A 17,238-nucleotide genomic window follows, 5' to 3' on the forward strand; every position below is an offset into this window, starting at 1 on the left:
CATGGTGAGAAGCAGTGGGGAAGAAGCCACTGAAGAGTGAGGAATTGAAGATGGCGGTCAGGGAGAGAAGGAGGGAGGGAGCAAGTGGTTTGTTTTTTTTTTTTTTTTTTCAATGGCATTTATTAAGCACTTACTATGTGCAGGGCACTGTTCTAAGTGCTGGGGTGGTTACAATGTGATCAGGTTGTCCCATGTGGGGCTCACAGTCTTAATCCCCACTTTACAGATGAGGGAACTGAGGCCCAGAGAAGTTAAGTGACTTGCCCAAAGTCACACAGCTGACAAGTGGCAGAGGTGGGATATGAACCCATAACCTCTGACTCCAAAGCCTGGACTCTTTCCACTGAGCCACGCTGCTTCTCATAATAATGGCATTTGTTAAGTGCTTACCGTGTGCAAAGCACTGTTCTAAGCATTGGGGAGGATACAAGGTGATCAGGTTGTCCCACGTGGAGCTCACAGTCTTAATCCCCATTTTACAGATGAGGTAACTGAGGCCCAGGGAAGTTAAGTGACTTGCCCAAGGTCACACAGCTGACAATTGGTGGAGCCGGGATTTGAACCCATGACCTCTGACTCCAAAGCCCGGGCTCTTTTCCATTGAGCCACACTGCTGCTCTGATGCTGTTTCGCATCTCATATCTCACATCAAGCACTTAGAACAGTGCTCCAGTGCTTAGAACAGTGTTTTGCACAGAGTAAGCTCTTAATAAATGCCATTATTATTATTACAGTGCTCTGCACACAGTAAGCGCTCAATAAGTACGATTGAATGAATGGTAAGGTGCGAAGGAAAGGGGTCAGACTCACAAGAGGAAGGGCTGGATTTGAGCCCTTCTGGATTTTAGCCCCCTCAATCAGTCAATCAATCAATCGTATTTATTGAGCGCTTACTGTGTGCAGAGCACTGGGGAAGCAGCGTGGCTCAATGGAAAGAGCATGGACTTTGGAGTCAGAGATCATAGGTTCAAATCCCGGCTCCGCCACTTGTCAGCTGTGTGACTTTAGGCAAGTCACTTCACTTCTCTGGGCCTCAGTTCCCTCATCTGTAAAATGGGGATGAAGACTGTGAGCCCCCTTGGGACTACTTGATCACCTTGTAACCTCCCCAGCGCTTAGAACAGTGCCTTGCACATAGTAAGCGCTTAATAAATGCCATTAGTATTATTACTAAGCGCTTGGGAAGTACAAGTTGGCAACATATAGAGACAGTCCCTACCCAACAGTGGGCTCACAGTCTAAAAGACTCCTTCCTCTCCCCCTCCTCCCCCTTCCCATCCTTCCCGCCTTACCTCCTTCCCCTCCCCACAGCACCTGTATATTTGTTTGTACAGATTTATTATTCTATTTATTTTACTTGTACATATCTACTATTCTATTTATTTTGTTAATGATGTGCATCTAGCTTTGCTTCTATTTATTCTGATAACTAGACACCTGTCCCCATGTTTTGTTTTGTTGTCAGTCTCCCCCTTCTAGACTGGGAGCCCACTGTTGGGTAGGGACCGTCTCTATATGTTGCCAACTTGTACTTCCCAAGTGCTTAGTACAGTGCTCTGCATACAGTAAGCGCTCAATAAATACAATTGAATGAATGAATGAATGAATGAATTTGAGAGGATACAGGAGATCCCCCCTAGAGATACTGCTGGGTAAGATGAAGTAGGGGCAGGGAAGATTTTCGGGGGGATCATGCCTGACGCTGTCAATTTTCTTGCTCATTCCTTCATTAAGTTGTATTTATTGAGCGCTTACTGGGTGCAGAGCACTGTACTAAGCGCTTGGAAATTACAATACAGCAATAAAGAGAGACAATCCCTGCCCAAAATGGGCTTACAGTCTAGGAGCTGGGACCACAGACATCAAAGCAAGTAAACAGGAATCAATAGAAATAAATGGAATTATAAAATAAAAATGGAATTAGAATTATTTATTATTTATATTATTATGAAAATATATATTCATTCAGTCAGTCAGTCATATTTATTGAGTGCTTACTATGTGCAGAGCACTGTACTAAGCACTTGGGAAGTACAAGTCGGCAACCTATAGAGAAGGTCCCTACCCAACAACGGGCTCCTGGGCGTGAGCCGTAGAGCGTGGTCAATCGTATTTATTGAGCGCTTACTGTGTGCAGAGCACTGGACTAAGCGCTTGGGAAGTACAAGTCGGCAACGTATAGAGATGGTCCCTACTCAACAGCGGGCTCACAGTCTAGAAGGGAGAGTCAGACAACAAAACAAAACGTGTGGACTGGTGTCAAGTCATCACAATAAATAGAAGTAAAGCTAGATGCACATCATTAACAAAATAAATAGAATAGTAAATATGTACAAGTAAAATAAATAGGGTAATAAATAATAGGCAAAATAAATAGAATAGTAAATATGTACAAGTAAAATAGAGTAAATAAATAGAGTAATAATAGAGTAATAAAGGGAGAGTCAGACAACAAAACAAAACATGTGGACTGGTGTCAAGTCATCACAATAAACAGAAGTAAAGCTAGATGCACATCATTAACAAAATAAATAGAATAGTAAATATGTACAAGTAAAATAAATAGAGTGATAAATAATAGAGTAACAAACATATATACAGGGGCTGTGGGGAGGGGAAGGAGGTAGGGCAGGGGGGATGGGGAGGGGGAGAGGACTTCTAGACTGTGAGCCCCTTCTAGACTGTGAGCCCACTGTTGGGTAGGGACTGTCTCTATATGTTGCCAACTTGGACTTCCCAAGTGCTTAGTACAGTGCTCTGCACACAGTAAGCGCTCAATAAATACAATTGATTGATTGATTGACTGATTGAAAGAGGGGGCTCAGTGTGGGAAGGCCTCCTGGAGGAGGTGAGCTCTCAGTAGGCCTTTGAAGGGAGGAAGAGAGCTAGCTTGGTGGATGTGTGGAGGGAGGCCCTATTCATCATCATCATCAATCGTATTTATTGAGCGCTTACTATGTGCAGAGCACTGTACTAAACTCTTGGGAAGTACAAATTGGCAACATGTAGAGACAGTCCCTACCCAACAGTGGGCTCACAGTCTAAAAGGGGGAGACAGACAACAAAACAAAACATACTAACAAAGTAAAATAAATAGAATAGATATGTACAAGTAAAATAAATAAATAAATATATATATATATGTGTGTGTGTGTATATATGTATACACATAAGTGCTGTGGGGCGGGCTGGGGGGAAGAGAAAAGGGACCGAGTCAGGGGGAAGCAGAAGGGAGGGGGAGCTGAGGAAAAGGGGGCTTAGTCTGGGAAGGCCTCTTGGAGGAGGTGAGCGTTCAGTAGGGCTTTGAACAGGGGAAGAGTGATGGGTGGATTTGAGGAGGGAGGGCATTCCAGGCCAGAGACAGGACGGGGGCCAGGGGTCAACGGTGAGATGGGTGAGTTGGAGGCCCGGTGAGAAGGTTTAGCCGCAGCAGAGGAGCGGAGGGTGCGGGCTGGCGGGGAGAAGGACAGAAGGGAGGGGAGGTAAGAAGGGGCGAGGGGATGGACGGCTTTAAAGCCCATAGTGAGGAGTTTCTGCTTCATGCGAAGGTTGATAGGCACCCACTGGAGATTTCTGAGGAGTAGGGCGACATGCCCAGAGCGTTTCTGTTGAAAGATCATCCAGACAGCGGAGTGAAGTACGGACTGAAGTGGGGAGAGGCCGGAGGTTGGGAGATCAGAGAGGAGGCTGATGCAGTCATCCAGGCGGGAGAGGATGAAAGATTGTACTAACATAATGAAGTAGGGGGCCGCATCATGAGGGGCAGGGGATGGGGGGAGGCAGGCAACAGGGGATTTAAGGAGGGAGTTAAACATCTGGAACATGGACAAGGGGGTCAATAAGGATGGAAAAATAATTTTGCCAGGCAGAGGAGAGGGTTGAGTAAAGCAGGCGAGGATAAATGTGAGGTGGACAAGGTCAGCCTGATATTTAGCCCGTTGTTGGGTAGGGACCATCTCTATATGTTGCCAACTTGTACTTCCCAAGCGCTTAGTCCAGTGCTCTGCACACAGTAGGCGCTCAATAAATACAATTGAATGAATTTGGATTTCCGCCAACAACGCTCTACAACTCACACGCAGGAGCCCGTTATTGGGTAGGGACCGTCTCTATAGGTTGCCGACTTGTTCTTCCCAAGTGCTTAGTCCAGTGCTCTGTACACAGTAAGCGCTCAATAAATGCGATTGAATGAATTTGGATTTCCGCCTACAATGCTCTGCGGCTCACGCCCAGGAGCCCGTTGTTGGGTAGGGACCGTCTCTATAGGTTGCCGACTTGTTCTTCCCAAGTGCTTAGTCCAGTGCTCTGCACACAGTAAGCGCTTAATAAATACGACTGAATGAATGAATGAATGATCTAGGTGATCTAGGGCTGTGGGTTAGTGGTATGAGATCGACGGAGGGATAGGGGTGCGAGTGAGTTGAGTTCAGTAGACACAGTGCTGTTGAGAGCGTCAGTTTGGTCATCAAGGGAAGGTGGTTTGGGGATGGAGGCTAAATGGGGCACGATGAGTTCATTCATTCAATCATATTTATTGAGCGCTTACTGTATGCAGAGCACTGGACTAAGCGTTGGGGAAGTACAAGTTGGGAAAATTGGATGGGATGAAAAGACGGGAGGCCTCTGTGGGGGATCAGGACAGATTTTTGGGGAGGGGGTGTTGGGGAGAGAAGGCCAGTGAGGAGACTGGTTCAGTGGTGGGATTTCATTCATTCATTCAATCGTATTTATTGAGCACTTACTGCGTGCAGAGCAATGGACTTAGCGCTTGGGAAGTACAAGTTGGCAACATATAATTCAATTCAATTCAATCATATTTATTGAGCGCTTACTGCATGCAGAGCACTGGACTATGCATTTGGGAAGTACAAGTCGGCAACATATGATTCAATTCAATTCAATTCAATCGTATTTATTGAGCACTTACTGTGTGCAGAGCACTGTACTAAGCACTTGGGAAGTACAAGTTGGCTACATACAGAGATGGTCCCTACCCAACAACGGGCTCACAGTCTAGAAGTGGGAGACAGACAACAAAACAAAACATGTGGACAGGTGTCAAGTCGTCAGAACAAGTAGAAATAAAGCTAGATGCACATCATTAACAAAATTAATAGAATAGTAAATATGGGCAAGTAAAGTAGAGTAATAAATCTGTATAAATATATATACAGGTGATGTGGGGAGGGGAAGGAGGTAGGGTTGGGGGGTTGGGTAGGAGGAGAGGAAAAAGGGGGCTGAGTGTGGGAAGGCCTCCTGGAGGAGGTGAGCTCTCAGTAGGGCTTTGAAGGGAGGACGAGAGCTAGCTTGGTGGATGTGTGGAGGGAGGGCATTTCAGGCCAGGAGAAGGACGTGATCCGGGGGTCGACAGCGGCATGGGCGAGAAGGAGGCCCAGTGAGGAGGTGAGCAGCGGCAGAGGAGCGGAGGGTGCGGGATGGGAGGGAGAAGGACAGAAGGGACGGGAGGGAAGAGGGGGCGAGGGGATGGATGGACAGCCTTGAAGCCCAGGGTGAGGAGTTTCTGCCTGATGCGCAGATTGATTGGTAGCCACTGGAGATTTTTGAGGAGGGGAGTGACATGCCCAGGGCGTTTCTGCACAAAGATGATCCGGGCAGCGGTGTGAAGCATAGACTGAAGTGGGGAGAGACAGGAGGATGGCAGATCCGAGAGGAGCTGATACAGTAATCACACAGTTGTCAGCTGTGTGACCTTGGGCAAGTCACTTTACTTCTCTGTGCCTCAATTCCCTCATCTGTAAAATGGGGATGAAGACTGTGGGCCCCCCGTGGGAAAACCTGATCGTCTTGTAACCTCCCCAGCTCTTAGAACAGTGCTTTGCACGTAGTGAGCGCTTACTAAGTGCCATCATTATTATCATTATTGTTTTACAGATGAGGGAACTGAGGCCCAGAGAAGCGAAGTGGCTTGCCCAAGGTCACCCAGTAGACAAGTGCTGCTGTTTTGGGATCATCTTTTAGGGAAGGAAATGTCCATTCTGTCAGTGTGAAGGCCCCCAAAAGGAAGGAAACGCGCCCTCTGGGCTGTAAATTCAGAGCCCAGATCAAAGCCCAGCTCAGCCCGCTCAAATATATATACCTGTATATAATAATAATAATAATAATGATGACATTTATTAAGCGCTTACTATGTGCAAAGCACTGTTCTAAGCTCTGGTGAGGTTACAAGGTGATCAGGTTGTCCCACGTGGGGCTCACAGTCTTAATCCCCATTTTACAGATGAGGTAACTGAGGCCCAGAAAAGTTAAGTGACTTGCCCAAAGTCACACAGCTGACAATTAGCGGAGCCGGGTTTTGAACCCATGACCTCTGACCCCAAAGGCCGTGCTCTTTCCACTGAGCCATGCTGCTTCTCTATGTATATATGTTTATATGTATTTATTACTCTATTTTATTTGTCCATATTCATTCTATTTATTTTATGTTGTTAATATATTTTGTTTTGTTCTCTGTCTCCCCCTTCTAGACTGTGATCCCCCTGTTGGGTAGGGACCGTCTCTATATGTTGCCAACTTGGACTTCCCAAACGCTTAATACAGTGCTCTGCACACAGTAAGCGCTCAATAAATACCATTGAATGAATGAATGAATGAAATTTGATCCTCAGTGTAAGTGACTTAAACGCCTAAATCCTCCCCCTTGGACGCCCCATCCATTCCACAGTGAAGTCAGTGGAGAGAGATAAAACTTTATGTCTTATAAGAAGGCAGGGAAATCCAATCAGGCGATTGAAATCTTTCAAAGGCCCGATCATTGTAATTGTAGATCTAAAAAAGAAAAAACCCGAGGCAAATATGAGCAAATCTTCTCCTCCCCATCCCCACCACCCTACCTCCTTCCCCTCCCGACAGCACCTGCATATATGTTGGTGCAGATTTTTCACTCTATTTTACTTACATAGGAAAATACAGTTACTATTTATTTACTTATATAGTAAAATGTAGTACATATTTACTATTCTATTTATTTTATCAATCAATCAAATTTATTGAGCACTTACTGTGTGCAGAGTACTGTACTAAGCACTTGGGAAGTACAAGTTGGCAACATATAGAGACGGTCCCTACCCAACAGGGGGCTCACAGTCTAGAAGGGGGAGACAGAGAACGAAACAAAACATTTTAACAAAATAAAATAAATAGAATGAATATGTACAAATAAAAAATAAATAAATAGAGTAATAAATACATACAAACATATATACAAATATACAGGTACATGTATTTGAGCGGGCTGAGCTCCCTACCCAATAGTGGGGTCACAGTCTAGAAGTGGGAGAATAACAATGATGGCATTTATTAAGCACTTACTATGTGCAAAGCACTGTCCTAAGCACTGGGGAGGTTACAAGGTGATCAGGTTGTCCCACGGGGGGCTCACAGTCTTCATCCTCATTTTCCAGATGAGGCAACTGAGGCCCAGAGAAGTGAAGTGACTTGCCCAAAGTCACACAGCTGGCAAGTGGAGGAGCCGGGATTTGAACCCATGACCTCTGACTCCAAAGCCCGGGCTCTTTCCACTGAGCCATGCTGCTTCTCTAAAGCAGCATTTTGTTAATGCTGTGCATTTGGCTTTAATTCGATTTGTTCTGACGACTTGACACCTGTCCACATGTTTTGTTTTGTTGTCTGTCTCCCCTTTCTAGACTGTGAGCCCGTTGTCGGGTAGGGACCATCTCTATAGGTTGCCAACTTGAACTTCCCAAGCGCTTAGTACAGTGCTCGGCACACAGTAAGCGCTCAGTAAATACGATTGAATGGATGAATGAATGAATGAGCCGGCAAGGATGTCTGAATATCCCATCTGACGGATCGGGACCACTCTTTTCTCACAGGCTGAAATTTACAACCAGCGTGGCCCAGTGGAAAGAGCTGGACCTGAGAGTCAGAGGTCCTGGGTTCTAATCCCGGCTCTGCCACCTGTCTGCTGTGTGACCTTGGGCAAGTCACCTAACTTCTAATAGAGTATAATACTCTATTATACTATTATATAGTACTCTATTATAATACTAATAGAGTATAATACTCTATACTCAGGGTATAATAGAGTATAATACTCTAATAGACTATTGATTACTGTATTTATTTATTTTATTTGTTCATTCATTCATTCACTCGTATTTATTGAGCACTTACTGTGTGCAGAGCACTGTACTACACGCTTGGGAAGTACAAGTCGGCAACAGATAGAGACGGTCCCTACCCAACAGTACACTATTATAATACTAATAGAGTATAATACTCTATACTCTGAGTATAATAGATACTAGATATAATAGAGTATAATACTCTGAGTATTTATTACTCCATTTATTTTATTTGTACATATTTATTCTATTTATTTTATTTTGTTAATATGTTTTGTTTTGCTGTCTGTCTCCCCCTTCTAGACTGTGATCCCGCTGTTGGGTAGGGACCGTCTCTAGATGTTGCCGACTTGGACTTCCCAAGTGCTTAGTCCAGTGCTCTGCACACAGTAAGCGCTCAATAAATATGATTGAATGAATGAATGAACTTCTCTGTGCCTCAGTTTGCCCATCTGCAAAATGGGGATCGAATGTCTATCTCCCTGCTCATTATACTTCATGCTGCTGCCCGGATTGTCTTTGTCTAGAAATGCTCTGGACATGTTACTCCCCTCCTCAAAAATCTCCAGTGGCTACCAATCAATCTGTGCATCAGGCAGAAACTCCTCACCCTGGGCTTCAGGGCTGTCCATCCCCTGGCCCCCTCCTACCTCACCTCCCTTCTCTCCTTCTACAGCCCACCTCACACCCTCTGCTCTTCCGCTGCTGATCTCCTCACCGTACCTCATTCTCGCCTGTCCCGCCATCGACCCCCGGCTCACATCATCCCCCGGGCCTGGAATGCCCCCAATCCCTCTGCCCATCCGCCAAGCTAGCTCTCTTCCTCTCTTCAAGGCCCTACTGAGAGCTCACCTCCTCCAGGAGGCCTTCCCACACTCAGCCCCTTCCTTCCCCTCCCCCTCATCCCCCTCTCCCTCCCCCCCATCTTACCTCCTTCCCTTCCCCACAGCACCTGTATATATGCTGGTACATATTTATTACTCTACTTATTTATTTTACTTGTACATATCTATTCTATTTATTTTATTTTGTTAATATGTTTGGTTTTGTTCTCTGTCTCTCCCTTCTAGACTGTGAGCCCACTGTTGGGTAGGGGCCGTCTCTAGATGTTGCCAATTTGTACTTCCCAAGTGCTTAGTCCAGTGCTCTGCACACAGTAAGTGCTCAATAAATACGATTGATTGATTGATTGATCCCCATTTTCCAGATGAGGTAACTGAGGCTCAGAGAAGTGAAGTGACTTGCCCAAAGTCACACAGCAGACATGTGGCGGAGGCGGGATTCGAACCCATGACCTCTGACTCCAAAGCCCGGGCTCTTTCCACTCAGCCACATTTCTTCTTCAAACATATATACATATATACAGGAGCTGTGGGGAGGGGAAGGAGGTAAGGCTGGGGGGATTCCCTCTGCCAGGGAATCTACCTGAGCGAGGAGATGGCGGGTGGGGAGAGAGAAGAGGAGCTGGAAGGCATGAAGGGGGAAAGGTTGGGAGAAGGAGCCACTGAAGAAGCAGCGTGGCTCAGTGGAAAGAGCCCGGGCTTTGGAGTCAGAGGTCACAGGTTCAAATCCCGGCCCCGCCACTTGTCGGCTTTGTGACTTTGGGCAAGTCACTTCACTTCTCTGGGCCTCAGTTCCCTCATCTGGAAAATGGGGATTAAGACTGTGACCCCCATGTGGGACAATCTTGTAACCTCCCCAGCGCTTAGAACAGTGCTTTGCACATAGTAAGCGCTTAATAAATGCCATTATTATTATTATTATTACTGAAGTCGGGAAGCCGAAGGGGGTCATGGCCGGTGGGTCTGGGATGGGCCCGGGCTGGAAAAGCTACGCGACCGAGGAGGTGGCGGATGGGAGACGGAATTGGAGGTGGAAGGCGGGAAGGAGGCAAAGCGGAGAGGTGGGAGTCATGGTGGGCCGGGTTTGGGGGTGTCAATCCAGGGAAGCCACCTGCACAAGGAGACAAGAAGCATCGGGGCCTAGTGATCAATCAATCAATCAATCAATCATATTTATTGAGCGCTTACTGTGTGCAGAGCGCTGGACTAAGCGCTTGGGAAGTACAAGTTGGCAACAGATAGAGATGGTCCCTACACAACAATAATAATAATAATAGTAAGCGCTCAGTAAATACGATTGAATGAATGAATGAATGGATTGGTGGAGTATGGGTTATTAATTATTAATTCATAAGAGAAGCAGCATGGCTCAGTGGCAAGAGCCCGGGCTTTGGAGTCAGAGGTCATGGGTTCAAATCCCGGCTCCACCAATTGTCAGCTGTGTGACTTTGGGCAAGTCACTTCACTTCTCTGGGCCTCAGTCACCTCATCTGGAAAATGGGGATTAAGACTGTGAGCCCCCTGTGGGACAACATGATCACCTTGTAACCTTCCCAGCGCTTAGAACAGTGCTTTGCACATAGTAAGCACTTAATAAATGCCATCATTATTATTAGTAGTAGTAGTGATGATTCCTTCATTCATTCAATCGTATTTATTGAGCACTTACTGTGTGCAGAGCGCTGGACTAAGCGCTTGGGAAGTACAAATTGGCAACAGATAGACACGGTCCCTACACAACAATAATAATAATAATAGTAAGCTCTCAATAAATACAATTGAATGAATGAAGGAATGAATTGGTGGAGTCTGGGCTATTAATTACTAATTCATAAGAGAAGCAGCGTGGCTCAGTGGCAAGAGATCGGGCTTTGGAGTCAGAGGTCATGGGTTCAAATCCCGGCTCCACCAATTGTCAGCTGTGTGACTTTGGGCAAGTCACTTCACTTCTCTGGGCCTCAGTTACCTCATCTGGAAAATGGGGATTAAGACTGTGAGCCTCCCGTGGGAACCAGCTGATCACCTTGTAACCTCCCCAGCGCTTAGAACAGTGCTTTGCACATAGTAAGCGCTTAATAAATGCCATCATTATTATTAGTAGTAGTAGTGATGATTCCTTCATTCATTCAATCGTATTTATTGAGCACTTACTGTGTGCAGAGCGCTGGACTAAGCGCTTGGGAAGTACGAGTCAGCAACGGATAGAGACGGTCCCTACCCAACAATAATAATAATAATAGTAAGTGCTTAATAAGTACGATTGAATGAATGAATGAATGAATTGGTGGAGTCTGGGTTATTAATTATTAATTCATAATGTTAATGAATAATTAATTCATTATTCTACCCCAGCGCTTAGAATAATAATAATAATGGCATTTATTAAGCACTTACTATGTGCAAAGCACTGTTCTATGCGCTGGGGTGGTAACAAGGTGATCAGGTTGTCTTACGGGGGGCTCACAGTCATCATCCCCATTTTCCAGATGAGGGAACTGAGGTACAGAGAAGTGAAGTGACTTGCCCAAAGTCACACAGCTAATTGGCAGAGCCAGGATTTGAGCACATGACCTCTGACTCCCAAGCCTGTGTTTTTTCCCCTAAGCCACACTGCTTCTCATGTATTTGTTAAGCGCTTACTATATGCCATGCATGGTTCCAAGAGAAGCAGTGTGGCTCAGTGGCAAGAGCCCGGGCTTGGGAGTCAGAGGTCATGGGTTCTAATCCTGACTCCGCCATTTGTCAGCTGTGTGACTTTGGTCAAGTCACTTCACTTCTCTGGGCCTCAGTTACCTTATCTGGAAAATGGGATTAAGACGCCGAGCTCCACGTGGGACAACCTGATCACCTTGTATCTACCCCAGTGCTTAGAACAGTGCTTCGCACATAGTAAGCACTTAACAAATACCATCATCATTATTATTATTATTCTAAGCGCTGGGGTAGATACACGGTCAGCAAGTTGTCCCCCGTGGGGCTCACAGTCTTCATCCCCATTTTACAGATGAGATAACTGAGGCAGAGAGAAATGAAGTGACTTGCCCAAAGTCACACAGCCGATAAGTGGCAGAGCCAGGGTTAGAACCCACGACCTCTGACTCCCAAGGCCAGGCTCTTTCCACTGAGCCACACTGCTTCTCTGTAGTAAGTGCTTAACATGCCATTATTATTATTACTATTATTATTATTATTATTATTATGGGATTTGTTAAGCACTTACTATGTGCCAAGCACTGTTCTAAGTGCTGGGGGGGATACAAGTTGATCAGGTTGTCCCACTTGGGGCTCACAGTCTTCATCCCCATTTTACAGATGAGGTAACTGAGGCTCAGAGAAGTGAAGTGATTTGCCCAAGGTCACACAGCAGACATGTGGTGCAGCTGGGATTAATAATGTAATAATGATAATAATAATAATGGTATTTGTTAAGCACTTATTATTTGCAAAGCACTGTTCTAAGCGCTGGGGAGGTTCCAAGGTGATCAGGTTGTCCACGGAGGGCTCCCAGTTCTAATCCTCATTTTATAGATGAGGTAACTGAGGCACAGAGAAGTGAAGTGACATGCCCAAGGTCACACAACAGACATGTGGCGGAGCTGGGATTAATAATAAAATAATAATAGTGATGGTATTTGTTAAGCACTTCCTACGTGCAAAGCACTGTTCTAAGCTCTGGGGAGGTTCCAAGGTGATCAGGTTGTCCCACGGGGGCTCACAGTTTTAATCCCCAGTTTACAGATGAGGTAACTAAGGCACAGAGAAGTTAAGTGACTTGCCCAAGGTCACACAGCAGACATGTGGCGGAGCCGGGATAAATAATATAATAATATTAATAATAATGACGGTATTTGTTAAGCACTTACTATGTGCAATGCACTGTTCTAAGCGCTGGGGAGGTTACAAGGTGATCAGGTTGTCCCACAACGAGGCTCACAGTTTTAATCCCCAGTTTACAGATGAGGTAACTGAGGCCCAGAGAAGTGAAGTGACTTGCCCAAGGTCACACAGCAGACATGTGGCAGAGCCGGGATAAATAATATAATAATAATAATAATAATAATAACGATGGTATTTGTTAAGCACTTACTATGTGCAAAGCACTGTTCTAAGCGCTGGGGAGGTTCCAAGGTGATCAGGTTGTCCCACAACGAGGCTCACAGTTTTAATCCTCAATTTACAGATGAGGTAACTGAGGCCCAGAGAAGTGAAGTGACTTGCCCAAGGTCACACAGCAGACATGTGGCGGAGCCGGGATAAATAATATAATAATAATAATAATAATAACGATGGTATTTGTTAAGCACTTACTATGTGCAAAGCACTGTTCTAAGCGCTGGGGAGGTTCCAAGGTGATCAGGTTGTCCCACAGGGGGCCCCCAGTTTCCAGATGAGGCCCAGAGAAGTGAAGTGACTTGCCCAAAGTCACCCAGCTGACAGTTGGCGGGGCCGGGATTTGAACCCATGACCTCTGACTCCGAAGCCCGGGCTCTTTCCGCTGAACCACGCTGCTTTTTTCTGATCCCCAGGCCCGGGCGGTAGCCACTACGTGGCAGTGGTTCTGCGGAGAAGAGGTGGCGATTATGGGGGCGGGCGTCTTGGGGGGCGGGAGGGGGTGCTCCTTGGGCAGACCGTGTCCCCCAATGCCACCCCCTCTCTCATTTGCAGAGGAAATCCTGCACACCCACGTGACGCACTGGTGGTCTCAGGATGGAGAGCGACTGGCCTTCCTCACTCTAAACGACACCCTTGTGCCCCGCATGATTCTCCCCCGCTACACCGGGGGACTCTACCCCAAGGGCAAGGACTACCCCTATCCTAAGGTAAGGGGGCTCATTCCATCCTTCATTCTAGCGCTCAGAACAGTGCTTTGCACATAGGAAGCGCTTCATAAATGCCATTATCATCATCATCATCGTTCCATCCTATTTGTTTGTACACATTTATTACTCTATTTATTTATTTTACTTGTACATATCTATCCTATTTATTTTATTTTGTTAGTATGTTTGGTCTTGTTCTCTGTCTCCCCCTTTTAGACTGTGAGCCCACTGTTGGGTAGGGACTGTCTCTAGATGTTGCCAATTTGGACTTCCCAAGCGCTTAGTACAGTGCTCTGCACACAGTAAGCGCTCAATAAATACGATTGATGATGATGATGATGCTTGGGAGAAGACAACTCACGCATTCAGTCGTATTGATTGAGCGCTGACAGTGTGCAGAGTGCTGGACTAAGTGCTTGGGAAGTCCGAGTCGGCAACATCTAGAGACGGTCCCTACCCAACAGTGGGCTCACAGTCTAGAAGGGGGAGACAGACAACAAAACAAAACATATTAACAAAATAAAATAAATAGAATAAATATGTGCAAGTAAAATCAATTCATTCATTCAATTGTATTTATTGAGCGCTGACTGTGTACAGAGCACTGGATAAGCGCTTGGGAAGTCCATTCGGCAACATCTAGAGACGGTCCCTACCCACCAGTGGGCTCACAGTCTAGAAGGGGGAGACAGAGAACAAAACAAAACATATTAACAAAATAAAATAAATAGAATAAATATGTACAAGTAAAATACATGTATTCATTCATTCAATCGTATTTATTGAGCGCTGACTGTGTGCAGAGCGCTGCACTAAGCGCGTGGGAAGTCCAAGTCGGCAACATCTAGAGATGGTCCCTACCCAACAACGGGCTCACAGTCTAGAAGGGGGAGACAGACAACAAAACAAAACGTATTAACAAAATAAAATAAATAGAATAAATATGTACAAGTAAAATACATGTATTCATTCATTCAATCATATTTATTGAGTGCTGACTGTGTGCAGAGCACTGGACTAAGTGCTTGGGAAGTCCAATCAATCAATCCATCAATCGTATTTATTGAGCGCTTACTGTGTGCAGAGCACTGTACTAAGCACTTGGGAAGTACAAGTCGGCAACACATAGAGACAGTCCCTACCCAACAGCGGGCTCACAGTCTAGAAGGGGGAGACAGACAACAAAACCAAACATACTAACAAAATAAAATAAATAGAATAGATATGTACAAGTAAGATAAATAAATAAATAAATAGAATAATAAATATGTACAAACATATATACATCTATACGGGTGCTGTGGGGAAGGGAAGGAGGAAAGATGGGGGAGATGGAGAGGGGGACGAGGGGGAGAGGAAGGAAGGGGCTGAGTCTGGGAAGGCCTCCTGGAGGAGGTGAGCTCTCAGATGGCCTTGAAGGGAGGAAGAGAGCGAGCTTGGCAGATGGGCAGAGGGATTGGGGGCATTCCAGGCCCGGGGGAGGATGTGGGCCGGGGTCGATGGCGGGACCAAGTCAGGAACATCTAGAGACGGTCCCTACCCAACAGCGGGCTCACAGTCTAGAAGGGGGAGACAGAAAACAAAACAAAATATATTAACAAAATAAAATAAATAGAATAAATATGGACAAGTAAAATAAATTTCTTCATTCATTCAATCGTATTGATTGAGCACTGACTGTGTGCAGAGTGCTGGACTAAGCGCTTAGGAAGTCCAAGTCGGCAACATCTAGAGATGGTCCCTACCCAACAGAGGGCTCACAGTCTAGAAGGGGGAGACAGACAACAAAACAAAACATATTAACAAAATAAAATAAATAGAATAAATATGTACAAGTAAAATACATGTATTCATTCATTCAATCATATTTATTGAGCACTGACTGTGTGCAGGGCACTGGACTAAGCGCTTAGGAAGTCCAAGTCGGCAACATCTAGAGATGGTCCCTACCCAACAGAGGGCTCACAGTCTAGAAGGGGGAGACAGACAACAAAACAAAACATATTAACAAAATAAAATAAATAGAATAAATATGTACAAGTAAAATACATGTATTCATTCATTCAATCATATTTATTGAGCACTGACTGTGTGCAGGGCACTGGACTAAGCGCTTGGGAAGTACAAGTTGGGAACATCTAGAGACGGTCCCTACCCAACAGCGGGCTCACAGTCTAGAAGGGGGAGACAGACAACAAAACAAAACATATTAACAAAATAAAATAAATAGAATAAATATGTACAAGTAAAATAAATTTATTCATTCATTCAATCGTATTTATTGAGCGCTTACTGTGTGCAGAGCACTGGACTAAGTGCTTGGGAAGTCCAAGTCGGGAACATCTAGAGACGGTCCCTACCCAACAGCGGGCTCACAGTCTAGAAGAGGGAGGCAGACAACAAAAGAAAACATATTAACAAAATAAAATAAATAGAATAAATATGGACAAGTAAAATACATGTATTCATTCATTCAATCATATTTATTGAGCACTGACTGTGTGCAGAGCACTGGACTAAGTGCTTGGGAAGTCCAAGTTGGCAACATCTAGAGACGGTCCCTACCCAACAGTGGGCTCACAGTCTGGAAGGGGGAGACAGAAAACAAAACAAAATATATTAACAAAATAAAATAAATAGAATAAATATGGACAAGTAAAATAAATTTCTTCATTCATTCAATCGTATTTATTGAGCGCTGACTGTGTGCAGAGCACTGGACTAAGAGCTTGGGATGTCCAAGTCAGGAACTTCTAGAGACGGTCCCTACCCAACAGTGGGCTCACAGTCTAGAAGGGGGAGACAGACAACAAAACAAAATATATTAACAAAGTGAAATAAATAGAATAAATATGTACAAGAAAAATACATGTATTCATTCATTCAATTGTATTTATTGAGCGCTGACTGTGTGCAGAACACTGGACTAAGCGCTTGGGAAGTCCAAGTCGGGAACATCTAGAGACGGTCCCTACCCAACAGCGGGCTCACAGGCTAGAAGGGGGAGACAGACAACAAAACAAAACATATTAACAAAATAAAATAAATAGACTAGATCTGTACAAGTAAAATAAATTCATTCATTCAATCGTATTTATTGAGCGCTTACTATGTGCAGAGCACTGGACTAAACGCTTGGGAAGTACAGGACAGCACCAGATGGAGACAGTCCCTACCCAACAACAGGCTCAATGTAATAATAATAAGAAGAAGAAAAACAAGAAGCAGCATGGCATAGTGGCTAGAGTCCCAGCATGGGAGTCAGAAGGTCATAATAACAATATTAATAATAATAATGATGGCATTTGTTAAGCGCTTACTATGTGCGAAGCACTGTTCTAAGCGCTGGGTGGAATACAAGGTGATCAGGTTGTCCCACGTGGGGCTCACAGTCTTCATCCCCATTTTCCAGATCAGGGAACTGAGGCCCAGAGAATAATAATAATAATAATGACGACATTTGTTAAGCGC

General features: G+C 45.0%; 1 protein-coding gene across 1 annotated transcript in view; it reads left to right on the forward strand.

Moving 5' to 3' along the window:
- Positions 1–17,238, forward strand: part of DPP10 (dipeptidyl peptidase like 10) — a 301,222-nt gene that overhangs the window by 145,650 nt on the left and 138,334 nt on the right. The window contains exon 9 of the mRNA XM_038753670.1: positions 13,613–13,767. Coding sequence (XP_038609598.1) covers positions 13,613–13,767 — 155 coding nt within the window. The remainder of the gene's footprint in view (positions 1–13,612; positions 13,768–17,238) is intronic.

The sequence above is a fragment of the Tachyglossus aculeatus genome, chromosome 1 (assembly GCF_015852505.1).
Source record: "Tachyglossus aculeatus isolate mTacAcu1 chromosome 1, mTacAcu1.pri, whole genome shotgun sequence".
Lineage (NCBI taxonomy): Eukaryota > Metazoa > Chordata > Mammalia > Monotremata > Tachyglossidae > Tachyglossus > Tachyglossus aculeatus.